General features: G+C 46.7%; 1 protein-coding gene across 15 annotated transcripts in view; it reads left to right on the plus strand.

The window, feature by feature from the left end:
- The window catches only part of SAMD11 (sterile alpha motif domain containing 11), a 317,484-nt gene that overhangs the window by 244,308 nt on the left and 51,323 nt on the right, over positions 1-21,853 (plus strand). For all 15 annotated transcript variants that reach the window (XM_083628579.1, XM_083628580.1, XM_083628571.1 and 12 more), the window contains 2 exons: positions 10,845-10,937; positions 21,548-21,718. In XM_083628579.1, the coding sequence (XP_083484705.1) occupies positions 10,845-10,937; positions 21,548-21,718 (264 nt within the window). The remainder of the gene's footprint in view (positions 1-10,844; positions 10,938-21,547; positions 21,719-21,853) is intronic.

Below are 21,853 nucleotides of genomic sequence, written 5' to 3' on the forward strand. Positions count from 1 at the left end.
TCCTTGCTTTCCTCTCCTAGAGCACGGGTGAATTGGCATAAGGAGTTATTCACATAATAGCGGTTATCATCTGATAACCTGAGTTATTATCTCTCTGCTCACGGAGCGCTGCCTTTGATCAAATTGGGCAGACGCCCAGTCATGGAATACAAGTGGAGAGGAATGCTCATGCCTGCTAATTCTTCAGCCAGTAGTTTTCTTTACAGGTTCTTGGAATGTTGTATGCTGGGCAAAGGCACCCTACCTGATACCCCGGACAGCTGCTGCTAGTATGTGTAGTACTAAACTAGATGGGCCATAATCTTATTATAAAGCCATCCAAGTATAAGAAAACCAGAAAGACAACAGGGTTTTTGTCAAAAGTACCACAGAGCCTAGGGCTTGCCAATCAGAAGGTCGGTGGTTCGAATCCCTGCGACGGGGTGAGCTCCCGTTCCTCGGTCCCTGCTCCTGCCAACCTAGCAGTTTGAAAGCACGTCAAAGTGCAAGTAGATAAATAGGTACTGCTCCGACGGGAAGGTAAATGGTGTTTCTGTGCGCTGCTCTGGTTCACCATGCTGGCCACATGACCCGGAAGCTGTATGCCGGCTCCCTTGGCCAGTAAAGCGAGATGAGCGCCGCAACCCCAGAGTTGTCCATGACTGGACCTAACGGTCAGGAGTCCTTTTACCTTTAAAGTTTATTGTAATTAAAAGTTTTCCTTCTTCTGGAGCAGCTCCTTTCATTAAAACAGTACAGGGGGGGAAATACATTGAATTTTGTTCCCTAGTCACATGCAGCTGAGTGTCGGGCATTAACAGCTACAATAAACTTGGGAGGGGACACTTTAAGAACCTTATCCTCTCATTTTTCTTGCATTCTGTGCCTCCAGCACTTTTTTGTGGTTATGCCTCTGCATGAGAAAGCTTCCTTTGCTCCCCTGGATGGACTTGACATCGTGACATGCCGAAGTTGAGCAAGGGGGGCCCAGTCCGCTGGCGCGCCTGAAGGCCGCTGAGATGTAAGGGTTAAGCCGGTAATGTGACCGCACAGCTCATAAATTAACCAGGGACCTGCCCCCCTCCGCAGTTGCAAAAGAGAGGTATTGAACAGGCTGCCAGGAGGACTTGTTGTTCCACCGTGGATGCTGTGCTCTCTCTCTAGCAGTGGGAAACTAATTGGCCAGGGAGCAGCTGCGTCGTGGGGGTGGGGAAGAGCCCAACCAATTAAGAACTCAGGGGAGACTTTGCAGTGCAAATCACCACCACCCATTTTCAATTTCCCAGTCACTCATTCCTGGCTTCCCCCCTCCCTCCCTTCCTCCTCACACTTCACTTCTAGAATTCTGTTCTTCCATTTTCTTGTGTTTTGCATTTATCTCTCTCCCCACGTTCTCCGCTGTGGGGAAGGGCTGTGGCTCAGTGGTAGAACACCTGCTTTGCATGCAGAAGGTCCTGGCTTCAATCCCCAGCATCTCCAGCTACGGCTGGTAATGTCACCTGCCTGAAATCCCAGTGACTTGCTGCCAGCCAGTGTAGGCGGCACTAAGCTAGATGGTCCCAGTGGTCTGACTCAGTATTAGGCAGCTTCCTGTGTCTTAAGGGAAGGGTCGTAGCTTAGTGGTAGATTGTCTGCTTTGAATGCAGAAGGTGTCCTGGGTACCATCTCCAGGTGGGACTAGAAATGTCCCCAAGTCATCATGGATGGAAAACAAAATGGTGGATGCCTGGAGGAGAGATCACACAATGTATAGCAGCTAAAAAATGGAAGGGAGCCACTCTTAGCATACCACAAAACAAGCCTGCCCATCCCCAGGGAACCTCAAGAGGACACACAATTAGAAGGTGGTCCCATCACATCTCAAGAGCCTCCTCAAACCTGCCACTTGCCTGTGAGAGGTGGGGTGGACTTTGATAAGTCAAGTTTTACCATGAGTACTGAGGGAGAAACTCATCTTGTAGTGATTCCTCCATGTCACACACATTTGTGTGTCAAACGTACCAAAGTCCTAGAAGCGTAAGAAGTTGTGTGCTGGATCAAGCCAAGGGCCCATCTTGCCCAGCATATCCTGTCCTCACAGTGCCCCAATGAGCAGTCTCCCCACCTGAAATTCCCACAAACTTCGTATTCATGGGTATACTGCCTCCCAGGTGCTAGCCTTCCCCTCTATAAAGTTGTGTAACTGCCTTTTAAAGTAAGCCTAGGAGGGTATGCTGAGTAAGACCATAAGAAGAGCTGGGCTGCTGGATCAGAACAAAAGTCCATCACGGTCTAGCACCCTGTTCTCAACCAGATCCCCAGGGGAAGCTCCCAAACCAGACCTGAGCACAATAGCATTTGCAATTCCTAGCAACTGTCATTCACATGCATACTGCCTCTGATAAGAGTGGGGGAGAAAATAGCCATTCCAGCTAGTAGCCATTGCCAGGCTTCTCCTCCATGAATCTAGTGGCTCCCTTATTACAAAATATTGCTTCTAATTTTCTCCTTTCCCATCTTTTCTCCCCATTATTTTCTCAACCCCAAAACTACCGTGTGTGTGAGAGAGAGTTTTCTCCCATCTCTCCCTCCTCTCCCACCTACCTTCCCTTTCGCCTCCCCTCACTCTGTCTTTGAGCTCCTTGGGAAGAAGACAATTTGAAGGCTTTCCGCTCGGCGCTCAGCCCGAGAGGTTCCTTTTCCCTCAAGCCAATCAATGGCAGGCTTTTTGGCCCCGGCGGGGCTCGGCAAACACGAGATCAATAAGTTATTAGCACCATTCTGTCAGCTGTAATGTGGAGATTGATCGGGGCTGGGGCTCCTGCACGCTGCTTGGCACTTCCCCGGCCTGATAAAGATGACAGATTAAGGGAATAAGAAAAAGGAATTAAGGAGTCTGGCTGTCAAAGCCTGTCACGGGCCGGTGGGGGCTGAATGAGTGCGGTCGGACGTTTAAGCGACGCTCAGGGCACGGCTCCTGCTGCCTGCTCCCCTGGAAGCTGCTATCTCTTTGCTGCCGCCTTCAAAGTGGTGCAGAAAAGGCCGAGGCCCTGACAAAACGAAATGGTAATGGTCATCGCCAAACTGTCAGGCCGGGTATCTGAGGATGCGTCAGTTCAGTGGATCTGGCCTCGTGCTTCTCCATGGAGACGAGTAATGGGCCTAAGGTGGTGGTGCAGGCAGAGCTCCCAGTAAGGCAGGGGTAGGGAGAGGGGAACCTTTTTCACCCCAAAGGCCACATTCCCTTCTGGGGGCCACATGTTAGTGCCAGGCAAAAATGGGCAGAGCAACAAATGGGAATTTCATCTTTGTACAGTAGGCTAGTTTGCACACACATAGCCTTCTCTATCCAGGTGAGCAAGAGTCTTTATCAGATTTCAAGGATGCATTTCTAGCCAGGCAAAAAACACTGTGTGCGTGTAAAAAAACAAAGCTGCTGAGGAGAGTAACTTGGGAGGGTTTATTGCCTGAGGAGAGTCACGAGGGCCAACTGGACAGGGATTTAGCCTCCACATCTGAGGTTCCCCATTCCCACTGTACCTCAAAGCTTGGGGACCCCGCTTTTTCTTCTCTAATCGTGTGCTAAGAATGCACTGATCCTGGTTTGTATAACCACACATTTTGGTCCCTGGGGACAAGGAAAAGGTGTGTAAAATCAAGCATTGTGAGAAGAAAGTGGGTAAGTTTTTCTCCCATTGATAATATTGAACTTCGTGGCCATCCAATGAATCTGAATTATGGAAGATTCAGTACAAACAAAAGAAAGTACTCTTTCATGCAGCACAGTTCATTTAGTGTCAGGGAATCTGGGCCCTTCCGTGAAAGTAAGGATGGGGGAGAAATTCTATTCAGTGTGCATTCAAAAGCAAACTTCTCTTAACTCAGACTTTCCGGAAAAAATACACAAACTGAAACACAGCCAACCGTGCAAAAGTCATACCTCTCCGAATTTTGCAGTGGAATTTTCCAGCCAAGTAATGTGTACGAAAATGAATAAAAGTGTGCATAAAAATGAGTACATTCATGAAAATAGCTGACAAATATGCATTATATTAGGGGAAGTTGCTTTGCAAATGCATGTATATTGGACTGTATTGATTTGTTCATCATATAATATTACTTTTGCTAATTGTGATGTTTATTTTTAGTTGCTGCTTTGTTAATGTTTTATAGATTGTTAGTGTTTTATTGATAGTTCATTAATTATATTATTTGATTTATGCTGTATTTGTGATGTTCTATCATGTTATTGTTGTTTATTGTTCTTAAGCCGCTTTGAGATTGATTTGAATGGAAAGCGGCATAGAAATACAATAAATCAAACGCTCCTTGCAAAAAGGTGTATATTAGGAGAAATTCATACTAAACTGCTGGTGAATTTTCAGGAGGATTTTTAAAATAAATAAACCACAAATCGATGTGGAAAAGTGGAGAACTGAACTGCATATTGGAAAAATGCGAAACTGAGAAGAAGAAACCAAAATTGGCAGAAAGGCAATCAGAAACCATGAGCATAATATAGAGATGAGCAGATTCCAACTGCCTTGAATTAAACAAATTTATGAACATTTGAAACTCAGGATGTTTTCAGTCTGTGAATGCTCAGTGAGCCCCTTCCAACCACCTTGATTTATTTATGAACTCTTGACCCTGAGAAAATGAATCAACCTTGAAATGCCTGTGGACTATAGGACGAGGTCTTCTTTCTAAACAGTTTTCACCTTCGTTCCTTCTTGGCTTTGTTGTGTGCTCAGAACATGATAGTGAGCACTTGGATTGGCTGTAAGTTTCTCAGGAAAAAAGAGATTCTCATGTGCTGTATGGCGGGGAGAGAACTTCAGGCTTTCGAGATCTGCTTTGTTACAGAGAAACATAAGAAACTGCCCTTGTACAGAGTCAGACCATAGATCCATTCAGCGTACCATTGTATACACTGCCTGACAGTGGCTCTCAAGGGTTTCAGACCAGGGACCTTAACAGCCCTACCTGGAGATGTGAGGGATTGAATTTGAGACCTTCTGCATGCAAAGCAGATGCTCTGCCAGTGAGCTACAACCCTTTCTCTAGGTTAGGAACATAGGAAGCTGCCTTATATCAAATCAGACCATTGACCCATCTACATTGACCAGCCGCAGCTCTCCAGGGTTTCAGAGAGGGGGACATCACCAGCTTTACTTGGAGATTCTAGGGATTAATGCTAGCCGAAGTTCCTTTCTTAACCAGGGCATGAAACAGGCCTGCAAGCTGAGGTTGAGATGTGAGGGAGCAGTAAACCCTGGTTAGCATGACATTGACACCGAGCATGACATTGGTGCCTACATAGACACAAAAATAATTTTGAAATGATAAGAGTAAAAGAGACTCTCTATCACACACCCAAGTACCATTCTCTACATATGCATAGCTTGTGCAAATTCAGCCATGGTTAAGTGTGGCATTAACACTAGGCCTGTGTCTTAACCACACAATACTTGCATGTTAAAAAAAGGTAAAGGCCCCCTGGCAGTTAAGTCCAGTCGCAAACGATTCCGGGGTTGCAGTGCTCATCTCACTCTGTAGGCCGAGGGAGCCGGCGTTTGTCCGCAGACAATTTTTCCAGGTCATGTGGCCAGCATGACTAAACCGCTTCTGGTGCAATGGAGCAACAAAACCAGAGCAGTGCACGGAAACGCCATTTACCTTCCCGCAGGAGTGGTACCTATTTATCTACTAGCACTTTGGGGCGTGCTTTTGAACTGTACAGATACATTATTTTGTAATGAGAAAGACAAAACCCCACCCACTTCCCAAGCACAGTCTTCATTCATGCGTAGCCTGCAAGGTAGGCCATGGTTAGCTTGGCACTGACAGTAGGCATGTATCTTAACCATTTGATACTCGCATATACACAAGTGAGAGTAAGAGACCCCCAGCCACTCGCCCAGGCACTGTCATCTTTGCATGCATCATCTGCAAAATGAAGCTGGATCTCTTTCTTCCACCACAAAGACGAACAGCTGGGCTTGTTTTCCATACTATGAATTTTTACCACCTTTTTATGACCCGACACAGGCTGTAAAAATGAATTTTGCAGGGCATGTCTGCACACCTCTCCTTGTAAACGGCCCCGTTATAGGTGAGCAGTGGAGGAGGCTGTGAAAGCAAGCCACCCCCATCCCCGCCTCTGCTGTGTTTCTCCAAAGGGACTTTGGAGGAGGCGTCTCAAAGCTGTTGGTGTAATAAAACCACACCTTGGGAATCAGGGCCCCTCCGGATATCCTTTTTATTGCACATTCATGATGATTTGTGCTCTTGATGCTATCAGGGCAGTCACACACAATCCTTCTTTCAATACTGTTTGCACCTGTCACATTGCGCTTCATTTCCAATCAGTGCGTATCCTGTAACTCGCTGCTGAAATTTCATTACTTTTTATCCACAAATAGTCTGGTTTATTTTTGTCCCATATTTGTTGCACTTTAGCTCTGTCGGATGGCAATAATGTGGAAGCATCACAGAACAAAAGCACGATAAATCCATCACTAATACACCATTACTCTGTCAAGAACATGTTTCAGAATATACCAGTAATGAAACATCAGTCTGGCAAAGCCCTTAATGTCTTCAAATTGCTCATTGCCTAACAATTGGTCTTCTCCAGAATGTTGATGTACAAAGTGAAACACTTCTCTCCGAAAAGGCTTTCCTTCACCATTTCAGCTCTTTCCAGATGTTCTCTTTGTGGTGCTTTCATTAAGATTTGAGCTCATGGTGATATTGGGGTGGTTATCTGCCATTCTGCTTTTGATCCTGTTTGCGCTTGTAAACATTCTGAAGCACGAGTTAGCGAGAGCCTCCTTGGTGGTGGCTCCCCCCACAATTTGTGGAATGCTGTAGTGTAAAGGCTTGCTTGATACCTTTTCTCTGATTCTGCTTAAACTTGCATTTGAGGTTCTTGTTGTTAGACAGTTCTACCAGTGTTGATTCTTTTTTTAACTGGTTGCATTGTTGCTTTAGTTGTTTGTGTTGTGTATGTTTTTAATGTTTTATATTCTACTTTGTTTCATCAGGAGCAGTAGTTGCCGAACTACAGGTGTTTGTTTATTTATTAAAAATATTTATATATTGCTGTACCATAAAGAGATATCACAGAAGTTTATAACAATATTGAAAAAAACTTAAATGTTCAGATGTTTCTGAACTACAGCTCCAGCCATCCTTGGCCATCCTTGTTGAGGCTGATGGGAGTTGTGGAGAACGATGGGCTGGGAATGTGGAGAAAAAATCCCGTTAAGGACTAACATATTTGGGTGAAAACACCCAAAGCTTTTTGCAGGCAATAGGACTGGGGAAAACCTCCCATAGGGACTAGCATCACTGAAGCTATTTTAGGAATGAAAACACACCAAGGGTATATTGCGGACTAAGGGACTGTGGGGAAACCTCCCATAGGGACTAGCGTCATTGAGGCTGTTTTAAGAGTGAAAACTCTCAATGCATTTTGCAGGCTGTGGGACTTTGGGGGGTGGGGGGAGGGAACTTGCCACAGGGACTAACGTCATTGGGGCTATTTTAGTACTGAAAATTTACCTTGGGCATTTTGCAGACTGGGGCGCGGGAGAGGAGTTCCTATATTAGGAGGGGAAAACACACCTAAGGCATTCCTTCTGGCTGTGGGACTGTGGGCAGAGGAACCCAGCAGGGGCAGCAAGACCCAACGAGGGTCTGCCGGTTGCAGGACATTGCACAGTGATTTTAAACTAGCCAGTCAGATGTTGGCTCCTGAGCCTCTAGGCTCCACGCACTTTTCCTTCTCTCCCCCTCTCCAAGTGCTGACGGCTTGCCCTCTGTTTAAATTACACCCTGTAATTCCCATGACCTTTCCCCCCTCTCTCCCTTTGTTCCGCTGATTCGTGCCGGCAAAGGGCAGAGCCAACTGCATGCCGTGGCACGAAACCCCAACTGGGCGCCTTTCACCTGCCGGTCCATTGTTCTTTCACGGTTTAGGGAGGGTGGAAGCCAGCCCCATGCTGGTGGGGCATAGGGCGAAAACAGTCCTGTTGTCATGGATGCCGTTTCTAGGGGCAAGTGTGTTCCACGTGCCGGCCAGCGGGATGTCCAGGTTTGGGAGAATCCAAGCTTGCAAGGCAGGGAGAAATACCCCAAAGATGAGTTTGGATTTGATATCCCGCTTTATCACTACCCTAAGGAGTCTCAAAGCGGCTAACATTCTCCTTTCCCTTCCTCCCCCACAACAAACACTCTGTGAGGTGAGTGGGGCTGAGAGACTTCAGAGAAGTGTGACTAGCCCAAGGTCACCCAGCAGCTGCATGTGGAGGAGCAGGGAATCGAACCCGGTTCACCAGATTACGAGTCCACTGCTCTTAACCACTATACCACACTGGCTCTCACACTCACATGTTTCCCATAGAGGCTAAGACTCAGACTGGCCTTAAAAAAAAAGCACTTGACTCTCAGTTGTTATTTTATTTATTAAATTTGTATACCACTCTTCATTTGTAGATTTCAGGGTGAAACGCAACATAAAAACACAAAATGCATAATAAAAACAAGAACAAAAAGTTCATTGTCAGCATCTCAGTTGTTAGCAGGGATGAGGGAGGAATTTGATTAAGTTCACATTAAAAGAAGTATCTCCCAAATCATGCACTTTCCGAAAACCAGACAGAAGCCAAAACACAGCCACCCTTGGAAGTTTGCACTTTTCCCAATTTCTCTGTGCAGTCCTCCAGCCAAGTCATGATGTTAGGGCGAAGGGTGCATAAAATGCGTGTATTAGTCAAAAGAATGTGCAAAAATTGCATCACATCACGGGAAATCCCCTTGCAAAAATGTGTGCACATGTAAATGTGCACAATAGGAAAAAAGTGCACTAAAATGGATTTTCCATGAGGATTTCCGCAAACTGATATGGAAAAGGGGAGAAGTTACTTCATGATAGGGGGAAAAAATGAGGATCAGACAGAACTAGCTATCCCTAGTTGGTGGGGGAGAGATTTCAGTAGCCTTTTCCTTTTTAAAAAAGCAAACTGCAGAGGCAGTAATGCTTCAGAATACCAGTTGCTGGAAACTGCAAGAGGGGAGATCTTGGGTTCAGATCCTGATTGACGGGTTTTCCCACAGGCATCTGTCTGGTTGGTCACTGTGAGAACAGGATGCTGGACGAGATGGGCCATTGGCTTGATGCAGCTTCAAGGCTCTTTCTTATATTCTTATATAGATGAAGGTTTCGTTCAAAAATCAGATTCGTTCAAAAAGAGATACAACTGCCAGCCATTGGGGGAAAAAACAGGGCAAAAGGTTTCGCTGCCCAAAACTCTGTGGCAGAGGGAAAACTTCCCCCCTGATTAAGTGTTCTGATCCACAGGAAAGTTTACATACTCCCACACTCACAGAAACTGTTCCATCAAGAGATACTGTTTCACCTAATTTGCAATGGCTGCCCAATCTGAGCAACACAGTGGTTGTTAAACAGCAGGCAATTAGGACTGCAACCAGCAATGCAATCAACATCCCCGCAATCCAAGCAGGGTAGTTTTTCGTGACCAGTTGCAAAGAAATATGCACAAGACCTGTATGGACTTTGTGCTTAAATAAATAAATAAACGCCACCCGAGCGAGTTGAATTGCATGCCAGGAAAAGCTCAGTTCTGCATCTAAAGATAAATTAAGCGACTTGAGCAAAATGGCATGAATTTTATTTTGTGTGCATCTTTTTTTAACATAATTGTGCATAATTAATTCTTGCTTTGGTCATGTTGGGGTTGGGGGGGGTACATGAGACGCTGAAGTCCATTTCTCAACCCACCGCTTTGCATCCTGGGATTTCATTAGTCATAAGGACCAGAAGCTTGGTTGGGGGTTGTTTACATTAAAAAAAAAAAAAGAAGCAGCTGAAATTGTCAGGAAGCAGAGTTCTGCTCCTATTAAGTGATGTTCTGAGCCTTTTCAGAATTGCAACACACACACACGCACACACACACAAAATATGATACTTGTTTTGCACAGGGTGTTTTTTGTGGGGGGGGAGGGGTTGCAGTCCCTTTAAGGCAGAGCCTTTTTGATAGATGAGAATTTGATGCTTGCGACGATGACAAACAGTCTCCCCAGCATTATTATGGGAGGATATTGATTTTTAAATCTGTACAGGAGGAGAAGGGAAAAGCAGGAGGGGGGAATTGAGAGGAGGGGGTGGGGGGAGAGAGAGAGAGATGTTGTAATTGTATATTAGATATTTTGCGTTGGCTTGCTAGGACTGCACGGATGCAGAGGCTGAGTGCTTCTCGCGCAGTCTGGCGGGGAGAAGATTGCTGAAGATCTTGCGATCGCCAAGAGCGAAGGGGTGGAGAGAGAGAGAGAGAGAGAGAGAGAGAGAGAGAGAGACTGAAGAAAGATTGAGGAGCAGGGTGCTTGTGTGTGAGAGAGAGAGAGAAGGGGGAAGTGAATACTCTTTCTCTCTCTCTCTTTCTCCCCCCCCCCCCCGAACCACCCGCCAAGACCCCAGCTGTTTTGCATCAGGGTATGAAAAGCGAGGACACACCCGGGGGACGAAAGGCGGCCGATCAAATGATGCAGTTCAGTAAGGAAATAAACTAGATTTCCAAATTTATGGCTGGAAACGGTGGCCATTGATCAGCCTGCTGAAGGGTTTCCGGGTCCCTTTGGGCTGCATGATTAGGAAAGCATATCCGTGAGCTCAATATGACTTCCACTCCGCCACCCACCCTCCCTCCCTCCCTCCTCCCTCGCTCAGCCAGATTTGTGTGTGTGTGTTCAACATGCCCCCCAAAGTCTCTGGATGAAAGGGTGGAAAGAAGAGTGTGCCTTTCTATCTAATTCTCTCTTTCTCTCTTTCTCCCTCTCCTCTCCCCCCCCCTTTCTTCCAGACGAAGTTTTAGGCAAGAGAAGAGCGTGTTCACCCAACAGCAGCAGCGAGTGTCCCCTGGAGAGCAAGAAATCTCGAAGTGAGTCCCCAAAAGGTAGGTTCCTTTTTTTAAAAAAATCATACTTTCTGAAGCTTGGGACAGTTGGCGTTTATGATGGAGAAAGAGGAGTTGGTGGGGGGTGGGAAGTAGCAGGATCTCCCCAAGTCATGCCGCTGCTGCAGTTTCCTTTCATAAAAGCTCAAAGGGTTCTTCCATTCTCAGCTTTCTGGCTACGGAAGGTGTCCCTTAACTTGAATAGCTCTTAATTTATTCTGACCCCTGCACCCTCCTCCCACCCCCGGACTTGATAAGATCTGGGTAAGTTCCTTCCGTTATGAACAATTTAGTACCGGATGAGAACATCATTCTGTAAGATTTCCCCCGCCCCCTGTCTGCTTAGCAAGAGTTGAGATTACAAAAATTACTATGTCCCATTTCCTTCCTTGGTGTTTTCCTTTCTTTCTCTCTTCCCCCCTCCGCTCCCTCCTGCCTGTGAGTTTGGGTTTTTATAATAAAGCATTTTCTTTTCAAGACTTCCGTATGGAATACAAACAGCTACTTCAGTCGCACTTGGGGGAGTTGGGCGTGATCAACAGGATTTTTAAAATTACGGTTATTTCTTTGAAGAGCAGAACTGCATACATGCCCAATGACATATTTGCAATCTGCTTTGAAAGCCCCTAAGTTTCAAAAGCAGTTTTGCCGTGCAGCACAGAGATGGGGGAGTACGAGGCCAGGTTCCTGTGTGAGAGAGGCAGAGACTGTGTACACATTGTACATTTAAGGCAATGACTCCTCCGCCCCACCAAATAATCCAGGGAATTGTAGTTTCTTAAGCTTGCTGGGAATTGTAGTTCTTCTAGGACTAAGCTACAATTGGTCCATCCAGCTCAGTGTTGTCCACACTGACTGGCAGCAGCTCTCCATGGTTTCAGGCCGGAGTGTCTCCCAGCCCTACTTAGAGAATCTGGAGATTATCATTCATTTTAATTTCTATACCGCTTTGTATTTTTAATAAAAAAATCTCAAAGCAGTTTGCAACCTACATTAAAAAAATCAAGTAAAGTAATCCAGAAGAAAACATTACTGAAGAAAGTCAATTATACATTAAAAACAACAGATGCTCTTCCACTGAGCTACAGTCCTGTCCCTGTTCCCTAGAGGTTTCCTTGTTTTAAGTTCAAAACTAATTAGCAGTCAATAGCACACACCTTGATGGAGATTGCACTCTGATTGAGGGGCCCAAGTTGTCAGAAAGGTTTTGCCTTAACAGTTACTGTGAACATAAGTTTTTAAGCAGCAAACTTATACGTCCTGTTCTTCTTGGCTTTTCTGCAGCAGGACTCTACTGTGGGCTAGAAAAAGTGCCGAGATACGACCTTGCCATGCATTCAAAAGTTCAAAAGGGCACTAAGGCTTAAGAAAGATGCCTTCTTCACCTTCCAGTTTGTTGATATCAAAGTTTTAGGCAGTGAGGGGGGCGGGACAGGAGATCCTGGGGTGCATCCAGACCCGTTAAAATTTATGGACCTAAATTGATCCTGCCTGTTATTTTCAAAGGGATGCAGCCAATGTTATTTCTACTGAGAGTTGTTGGCATCTGTCTGTCTTGGGAGACAATGGAAGAGTGTTCCTTTGGGGGAGAAGTCAAACTGTTGGAAGGTTGCAGTGCCTGTTGTGGCTGTAGAGACCGATGCGGGAGAGACATGTTTTGTTGCAGCTAGGGCAGATGAAGGCATCTGGTTGCGCTGCTGCAGATGCACCATAGTGTTTCTTCTCTCTGCACTCCTCCCAGCAGTCATTTCTCCTCTGGTAACTCCTATGGATGCACAACCTGAATGTCTCCAGGTGCTGCAGTCATCTGCAAGGGTCTCCCCCACAGCAGAATTGATGTTACTAGCCTTCACGTCACGTTTGCAAACATTTTTGTAGTGCAAAGTTGGTCTGCCAGTTGACCTGGTGCCAGAAGCCAGCTCTCTGTAGGGCACATCCTTGGGGATCCTGCCGCCTTCCATTCTGTGGACATGACCAAGCCAGTGTAGACGTTGCTGAGTGCAAACATACTGCGAATGTGGGCTTGAGAGAGCACATCTTTGTTTGAAACTCTGTCATTAATGCACCTGAGTGTGGGGAACCTTCGGCCCTTCAGATGTTGCAAAACTACAACTCCCATCAGCCCCAACAAGCACAGCCAATGGGAGTTGTAGCTCAGCAACCTCTGAAGGACCAAAGGCTACCTCCCCACACCTGTTTTCAGGTCTTCCACTTAGATGATGGAGCGAACTTGTTTTCTGTTGCTCCAAAGAGCAGGGCCCTGAACCGGGTTCAAATGACATGCATGGGAATTTCAACTGAGCATTAGAGAGAACTTTCTGATGGCAGGAGGTGCCTGACACTCCTTTGACAGAGGCTTTTGAGAAGAGGCTGGATGACTGCCTGTTGGGGAAGTTGTAGCAGGGGAGTGCCTGCATTGGCAAGGGGTTCAGCTAGATGGCCTTTTGAGGTTCCTTCTAACGCCTATGATTCTATGAAAAGTAGTCATAAGATAACAAAAGGATGGCTGTGCTTTTATGTTAGTTCTGTGGGCAGCCAGGAGATTTGCTTCTGGGCATTTTGAAGAGGCACAGGGAAATCTGGAGAAGGAGCCAGCAGCATCTCTCCCTGTTGTTCTAGCGCTGGAGTCACTGCAGCTTTGTTACTTTGCCAGGCAGAGTCTTCACAATCATAAGGACTAGAAACTTTACTTGTATCTTATTTCTATTTTAATCTTCTCTTTGCAATCATAAGGACTAGAAACTTTGTTTTTAACCGTTTCTTGTTTTTAATTTTATCTTAGCTTCACCATCATAAGGACTATATATACTGTATTTCCCCCCTCTTACCTTGCTTTCATTTTGTATCTTATCTTCACAATGCTAAGAGTTGGGAACTTTATTGAAAAAGAGAAGGAATGCAATTAAGTGATGAACCGAGACCTCAGGGTTCTCTGTTCTGCAGGGCAGTTGCAGAAGCCTAGGAAGAAGCTCCAAAACCACAAAGACAGTATAATATCCCAGAAGAATCTGGTTTTCCAGTGCACATTCCTCTTGTCCACAAGCCTGTGAAACCATTTCCCCCACTCCTCACCCCAGCCTGCCTCCCTCTTTTCCTCCTCTGCTTCCCTCTCCCTCTCTTCCTCCTTGGAGTTGCAATTAGGCAGACATCAATATTCCAATAGGATCCAGGTAGGATGCTGAAATGCATTTTGCTACCAAGGAAGACAGTGATGCCAGCCAGCTTATCGGAGGGGACCTAACAGTGGTATTAACCTGTAAAATGCTGCTCATAATGCGTTTGTGCTATCCATCTGCAGGCTGTTTCTGAACTCCTGCCTCCTCCTCTTCCTTCTCCCCCTTCTCTGCCCCCCTTAACAGCTGCATCCTCTGAAAAATTAATCAAGGTGATAGCAGTTTAATCCATCTCTTGGAGAAGGAAGGCAGCTAAGCTTTAATCAGGCTTTCCCGAGACCTGACTATCTATCGCTTTTGGATTCAGAATCAATGCTGCTTATCCCAGACCCCAAATAAGACCTCCCTTTCCCCCACACCTCCTTTTCTGCCCAGATTGGCATCTCCTCCCCCCACCCCCATCCCACCACACTCTCTTTGACATGGACAGTTTCAGTCTGAAGCAGCAGATTATCAGATCTGGTGTGAGATCGGTCAGAATGATCTTTGTGGTTCCAGTTACCTGCACAAGTTTAAATGAAATAGATTCTAGGGTTTTCTTTCTCCTATGTGAGGCTGACTAGTGACTGTGTGTGTGTGTGTGTGTGTGTGTGTGTGTGTGTGTCCCCGTCCGTCCAGCCAGCCAGATATACCAAGGGGGGGTAAGGAGGAAGCAGTTTCCATCCTGTGCAGTGTTCATGGCAATCTGGACTGCTTCCTTTCTGCTGCAGTTCAGCTTCCACTAAAACCTACATAATTTGCTATCCACTATGGCTGAAACGAATGCAGTTAATTATAGAATCAAATACATAATTAACTTCATTGAGTAGGAAGTATAAAAAATAATCCAGGAAACAGAATTATTTAGTTAAAGTTGCAAACTTAACAACAACAACAACAACAACAACAACAACAACAACAACAACAGATGATGATGATGATGATGTTGTTGTTGATGATGATGATTCTATACACTGCTCATATTAACTTGAAGTGATTTCCATTCTTGACCCTGGGTGAATAAGCAAACCGTGTCGACATCCACTCCTATTTCCATTTACGACAGAATTCTCTGGCATCCCTAGCTGTAGTCTAGCAACATTTGGCCACTGTTATAACAAATGCTGAACTTGATGGGCCATTGACCTGGCCTGATTCAGCAGGGCTTTACTGATGAGTAACAGAGAAAGAAGCCCTGCCTCTGGGCTACCTGAGACCCTCTTATTGGCCACTGTGAGAACAAGAGGCTGGACGAGATGAGCATTTGGCCTGATCAGACCAAAGGCCCATCTTGCCCAGCATCCTGTTTCCAAGAGTGGACAGCACAGGCCTCTGAGAAGCCCTCAAATAGGACATGAGCACAGTTAGCCATCTCCCAGTGTTCATCCCAAGCAACTAACATCCAGTACATAGTGCCTTTGACCATGGAAACTCCTTGCAAATGTTATCACCCATAGCCACGAAGAGCCTTATCCTCCATTAAATTAGTCCAACCCCCTTCAAAGTCATCTACCCTATTGTACATGGCAAATAGAAGGGGAAGAAATGGAGGCAGTGAAAGATTTTACCTTCTTGGGCTCCATGATCACTGCAGATGGTGACAGCAGCCACAAAATTAAAAGACCCCTGCTTCTTGGGAGAAGAGCGATGACAAACCTAGACAGCATCTTAAAAAGCAGAGACATCACTTTGCCAACAAAGGTCCGTATAGTTAAAGCTATGGTTTTCCCAGTAGTGATGTATGGAAGTGAGAGCTGGACCATAAAGAAGGCTGATCGCCGAAGAATTGATGCTTTTGGATTATGGTGCTGTGGAGGAGACTCTTGAGAGTCCCATGGACTACAAGAAGATCAAACCTATCCATTTTGGAGGAAATCAGTCCGGGGTGCTCACTGGAAGGACGGATCCTGAAGCTGAGGCTCCAAGACTTTGGCCACCTCATGAGAAGAGAAGACTCCCTGGAAAAGCCCCTGATGTTGGGAAAGATGGAGGGCACAAGGAGAAGGGGACGACAGAGGATGAGATGGTTGGACAGTGTTTTCGAATCTACTAACATAAGTTTGATCAAACTGCGGGAGGCAATGGAAGACAGGAGTGCCTGGCGTGCTCTGGTCCATGGGTCATGAAGAGTCGGACACGACTAAACAACAACATTTTTGGAGAGTGCGTTCCATAAACTGATTGCCTGGTGCTGTGTGAGAAAGCCCATCATTTTTTCGTTGCACAGCGACTTGACAGTGCTTCTCGTGTCAAGGGTTTCTTTGCCCTGTTTACAGGGTGTGAGTTTGTATGCATCTGCTATACCTGAATATCCTGCATTTTGAGATAGTTACCTTCTTGAGTTCCCCTTCCTTTATTTGGTGTTCCTGCCCTAAAACCTCCTCCCCTATGAACCAGTTAATGCTGCACTGACCTTGACAACTGCTTCTGCAACCCCCTTTATACCATAATCGTCAATTCCCCACCTGGCTGTTCTGGCCCTGAAGCGTGAACATCAGAGGGGACAGCAATCCTATTACAGCAATACAGCATTATTAGTATTTTATAGTTAGGGATATGGGATAAACTCGATATGGTTTGCATTTAAAGGCGAACCGTCTAAATTTACACTTTTCGAAATGATACTTGAAATTTCTCTGAATTTTGCAACGCAGTCCTCTAGCCGGGTCATGCGTACAAAAATGCAAGTGATAGGGTATAATGGGTGCCTGTAAATGCATATTTCAGTGAAAATTATAGACAGGAAAATGTATCATATTAGGCAAAATTGCTTTGCAGAAATGGGTACATTAGGTAAAACTACACAGGAAAATGTGAATATTAGAATCATAGAATTGTGGATTTGGAAGGGACCCCAAAATCTTCTAGTCCAACTCCCTACAATGCAGGAATCTCGAGTAAAAAGAAAAACCCAAACTAAAGAGCTGATAAATTTGCTTTGGAAATTGCTTACAGTTTTCAAACTGAGGTGGGAATGTGGGGGACTTAATTTAAGATTGGGAAAATGAAGCCAATATTGGCAGATATGCTCATCCCTAGTATAATCCACTGACACTTGCTGTGGCTGCATGCTCTCTGGAAAAGGATGGAGAAGCAACAGGATGTGTTGCTTTGCTCTCCTCTCTCCTTCCACCCAGGGAAGAGGGAAGGGGAGACACCTGTAGGGGCTTCCAAAGCTTCCAGCTGTGAAGCAGGTAACCTTCTCTTTCTTTCCTCTTCTGGAGATCAAACACCAGCCCTATCTCAGCAGAATCAGGAGCTGTCCAGGTGTGCCTGCTGTCAAACTGAGCAGAACGTTCTTGCCTCTATTATGGAAATTGGAGCGTATCAGAGGCCCGGAACAGGAGCCGCACTGGCAGGTCGTGGAGGAAGTGTCCGCCCCAGGAGAAGACTCCTGACTCTCTCCTCTTTGTCTCCCGCCAATAAAATCCTCACTTCTGACACAGAGGTGTGGAGATCAACTCCCCAGATTCCACAGGAGATGGGAAATGGAGTTGCATTATTAAGAGGCTGGTGACTGAAGAGAGAGAGAGAAAATTTTTGAGATTGGGTCTTGTCTCTTTCCACCCACTACTCTTTCTTTAAGGAAAAATAAATGCAGGAGAAGCTTCAACACATTGGAGGAATTTTGAGCTAGGCTAATGTAAGCATTGGTGGGGCAGGGGAATTGCAGTGTCAAGAAGAGTTCTCTCACTTCCTATGTGATCCAGTAGACAGGAATGTTCACACTGCTCTAATTCTCAATTTCTGTGCCAGGTGCAAACGGGGGTTTGTGGGTCTTGGTAGTAGGGCACCAGATTGGATGCTGGGGGGTGGGGTGGGGGGTTAGGCAGGTCGCTGCAGGATTGCCAAGCAAGAGCAGCTGAAGCCTTCTGATGATAGTGAGGACTAGCAACCTGCTTTCTCCTTAAGCAGTTGTTCACAACAATCCAAAGTTCTGTTCCTGAATCCAGGTTGCCTTTCTGTTTTGGTTCACTTCAGGTAGCCAGTAAGGTCACCCATTCCCTCTTCTCCTGTATGTGAAAACTTTTTAGGTTCGGGGCTGATGAATGGACAGAGGGCTGAGGAGCATACTTCCTCTGAGAGTGATGGGAGAACACAGCCATTGTGCCTTATAGCCATTGATCCGAGTTGGTGGCATTCACTACATCTAGCAGTAGTTGCTTCCATTGTTTAACTATGCACTGTGTGGCCCATTTTAAGGAATAAGCTACTTCTGTATAAATCTCCAGTAGACTCTTAGATAGGGAGGCACTTATAGGAGTGAAAATAACAGTCCAGCAGCTGGATCAGGCTGAAGACCCGCCTAATCTGGCATCCCGCTCTCACAGTGTTCTCACATTGTGGAGGGTGAAGTGCCAGTTAAAGTTGCTGGCAGAGTTCACACACCATTGTCACATGAGCTGGAATGCCAGGGGACAGGCGCCTCCGAGCGGCATCTGTGCGCCAGGCGGAGCAGAAGGCCAGGGCAGCTGCCACTATCTCGGTTGCGCCCTCTGAGTGGCTCAGCCAGAGTCCTGATGTCACACCTGGAGACGTCTGGAGATTTGATGGGATCAAGCGCCTGGCTTTAACCCGCCAGCGCTAAAGACCAGAGCAAGACAGCAGAGCCGCAGGGCTGAGATGGGTGGCAGAGCGGGAAGAAATCTCCCTTGGGTTCTTTCCACACATCGCATCCTAACTCCCCCACCCACCTACCCCTGCCTTTCTCTGCACTTTGCTTCCCTCCGTCTTGCACCTGAAATCTTCTCTGGGACAGATTCCTCCTCTGCACCCACCGCATCTTTTTCTCCAGCCGAAAGCAACGACACAATCCAAACCTCCAGTGATTTCCCCCTCCCAAAATCCTGGCTTCCTCCCCTCCCCGCCAAGCTTTGGCTCTGAGTGGTGGTGGGGGGAACAGCAGAGTTGAGACAGTTGGTGCATTTCTGAGCTTTCTCTCCAGGGAGCCAAGTGGGCGGGCAAGCGTGGGAGGCCTTGTCATTCAGCAGCAGGGAGCGGCGGCGGATGGCGGCGGCAGGAATAGAAAGAAGGGAAATTCCAAAGCTGCGGCTGCTCCCCCTTCCTTCCCTGGGGTGTAGACCACCTGCTCCACCATGGGCAAAGCTCCCTTTGTGCACTTCCCTTCTTGGCCACCCCTCCTCGTTCCTCTCCAGAGTCAACAGGTCTTCACGGCTTTTAGTGCCAGGTGCAGGTTGAAGTCTTAAGTTCACAGCGCTGGTGCATAAAGCCCTTCTACAGCTTGGGACCAGGATATCTGAAGGGTCGTCTCACCCCTTCTACACCCAGTTGATCACCACGGTCTGCAGATGAGGGCCTCCTGCAGTTCTTAGGAGTTCCATTCCACACAGCGCTGGAATCGGGCTTTTAGTGTGGTGGCACCTGCCCCTTGGAATTCCCTCCTGTTAATTATTAGACAGGCACCATTTTTCTGTGGCCTTTTCAACTCCTGCAGACCCTCCTCTCTTCCAACAAGCCTTTTTTACATTTCATCCCCCCCCCCCGACTACCTCTCTGTTGGAATTGTCTTTAAGATGTTTTACTTATTTTATCATTTGTGCATTTGCCACACTGGGCTCCTTTTGGGAAGAAAGGTGGGATACACATTTAAATGATGGCGATGAAGCGGCAATAGCATTTTTCATTGACGTCGTTCCCTGGGCTCCTAATTCTATGTGCGTCAAGGCGGAGATTTCTCATCCTGATGCATGAGAAGCCAGGCACCCCTGGTTTATGGAGTGGGCCCCTTCGTGGAGATGCACTTCGTAAAGATACAGATTTTCTTTTCAAAGTGTCCTGACCTGATGGGAGGGTAGGAATTAGACTGGGTTTGCACCATACATTTAAAGCACACATCTTTCTTCAAAGAATGCTGGGAACTATAGTTTGTTCAGCATGCTGGGGGTTGTAGCTCTGTAAGGGGGTGAATTACAGTTTGCAGAATTCTTTGGGGCAGGGGTCGGAAGCCATGTGCTTTAAACGTATGGTATGTATGCAGCCAAACCCTTCTGAGAGAGAAGCACTGGAATCTGCCAGTGAGGCAAGAGGCACTGGCCAATGAAGACAGAGAACCCAGCGTATTGGCTTTGTCTCTTCTCCCAACCTTGCTTCCTCCAGATGTTTTTGGACTCCATCAGCCCCAGCCAACATGACCTAGTGATCAGGGGTGATGGGAGGTGAAGTCCAGCAGTGTCCAGAGAGCCACAGGTCATCTAGCCCTGCATCAGGGTTGTGACAGTGGTGTCTTTTACTCCAACCATATGCCAGCTCTGTTAAATACTTCCTAGAAAGGCAGAGTATAAAATGCTAGGAAGTGAATGAATGCCCCCACAATGGCACCACACACCCTCCCTCTGCAGCAAAGGATGTGGTGCCCTTTGGAAGAGTTTGTCAAAAGCTGTCCACCAGGATGTTCACACTCACTCTGGTTTGGGGGTTGGGTTTTTTTTTTGTTTGTTTGTTTTGGTTTGGTTTGGTTTTTTTGGGGGGGGGAGCCTTGACGCATTTTTTAAAAAACAAGCAAGAGGGTTTTCTCTGCATCTGCCTGGTCATCACCTCCTGGGCCAGGAGGGCTCTGCTTTCAGAAGCCAGCTGCCTCCGTGCCCGTCACAAGCACATGGATACAGGGCCCAAGGCACAATCAAAGCAGTTCCCTTAATAGATCATTATCTGATTCAATTAACCGTGCCAACTGTTCTGATGGGAGCTCTGCAGCATGCACACCCATGCATTTTTTTGGGGGGGTCACCCTCCCCAACTCACTTGCTGCCTTTGCTCTCCCCCATCCCACCCCCCGCACCGCAATGTTACCACTGATGTTGGGAGTTCCTCTGGAGTAATGAAAAGCTTCAGCCTGTGGGGATGATCAGAGATAAAACAGTGTTGGAGGGAAGCTGCCAAAACAAGAAAATGGTAATTACTGTTGAGCTTTGCTTACAGTAAACAAACGTCTCCAGGCCTGGTTTTTTAATCTTCCACCGTGTGCTGCAGCAAGAACCTGGAGGCACCTTTGCTGTTTCAGGGGTGAGGTGGGGGAATGGGTGGCAGAAATGGTTGGGAGCCAGAGATGGGCTGATTTTTATCTATGGGTGCCTCCAGAAGTCATTTTCCTTGGCCATTCATGGTGATTCATGATGGTTATTGGGGCAATTATACGTGATCCCTATTTTCAGTGCCGTTTTCATAGAATCACAGAATTTTAGAGTTGGAAGGGACCCACAAGGGTCATCTAGTCAAACCCTCTGCAGATGGCCAGCCAACCTCTGTCTGAAGGTAGTCCGTTCCACGGTTGAACAGCTGTTGCCATCAGAAAGTTTTTCCTAATGTTTAGTCAGATTAAATGAGGAGTGGGGAGAACCAAGTCCACCGCCCTGAGCTCCTTGGAGGAAAAGGTGAGATAGAAATGCAACAAATGAATAAATACACACCCTCTTCATGTTTCATCTTTTCTCCTCTCAGAAAATTCACACACTCCCTTGTTGGAGGGCGCCGTGACTCAGATGACCCCCGAGGAGCACTACAGGAGGATGATGTCCGCCCTCAATGAGCATGGCACCTTCGAGGAGCAGCAGCAACAGCAGCAGCGCCTCTACCAGTTGGCCAACAGCATGGCAGTCCCTAGCCATAGTGGTGAGGACCCCCTTTCGTTGTCTTATCGTGAGAGTGCCTGCCTTGATATCATGGAGCCCCCCGAAAGAGAACACTGGGAATGGCCCCCTAAAGGCAGTTTTCCCACAACCACTTGAGTTTCCCCAGGCAGTGCAC

The sequence above is a fragment of the Podarcis filfolensis genome (assembly GCF_964270895.1).
Source record: "Podarcis filfolensis genome assembly, chromosome: 8".
Classification (NCBI taxonomy): Eukaryota; Metazoa; Chordata; class Lepidosauria; order Squamata; family Lacertidae; genus Podarcis; species Podarcis filfolensis.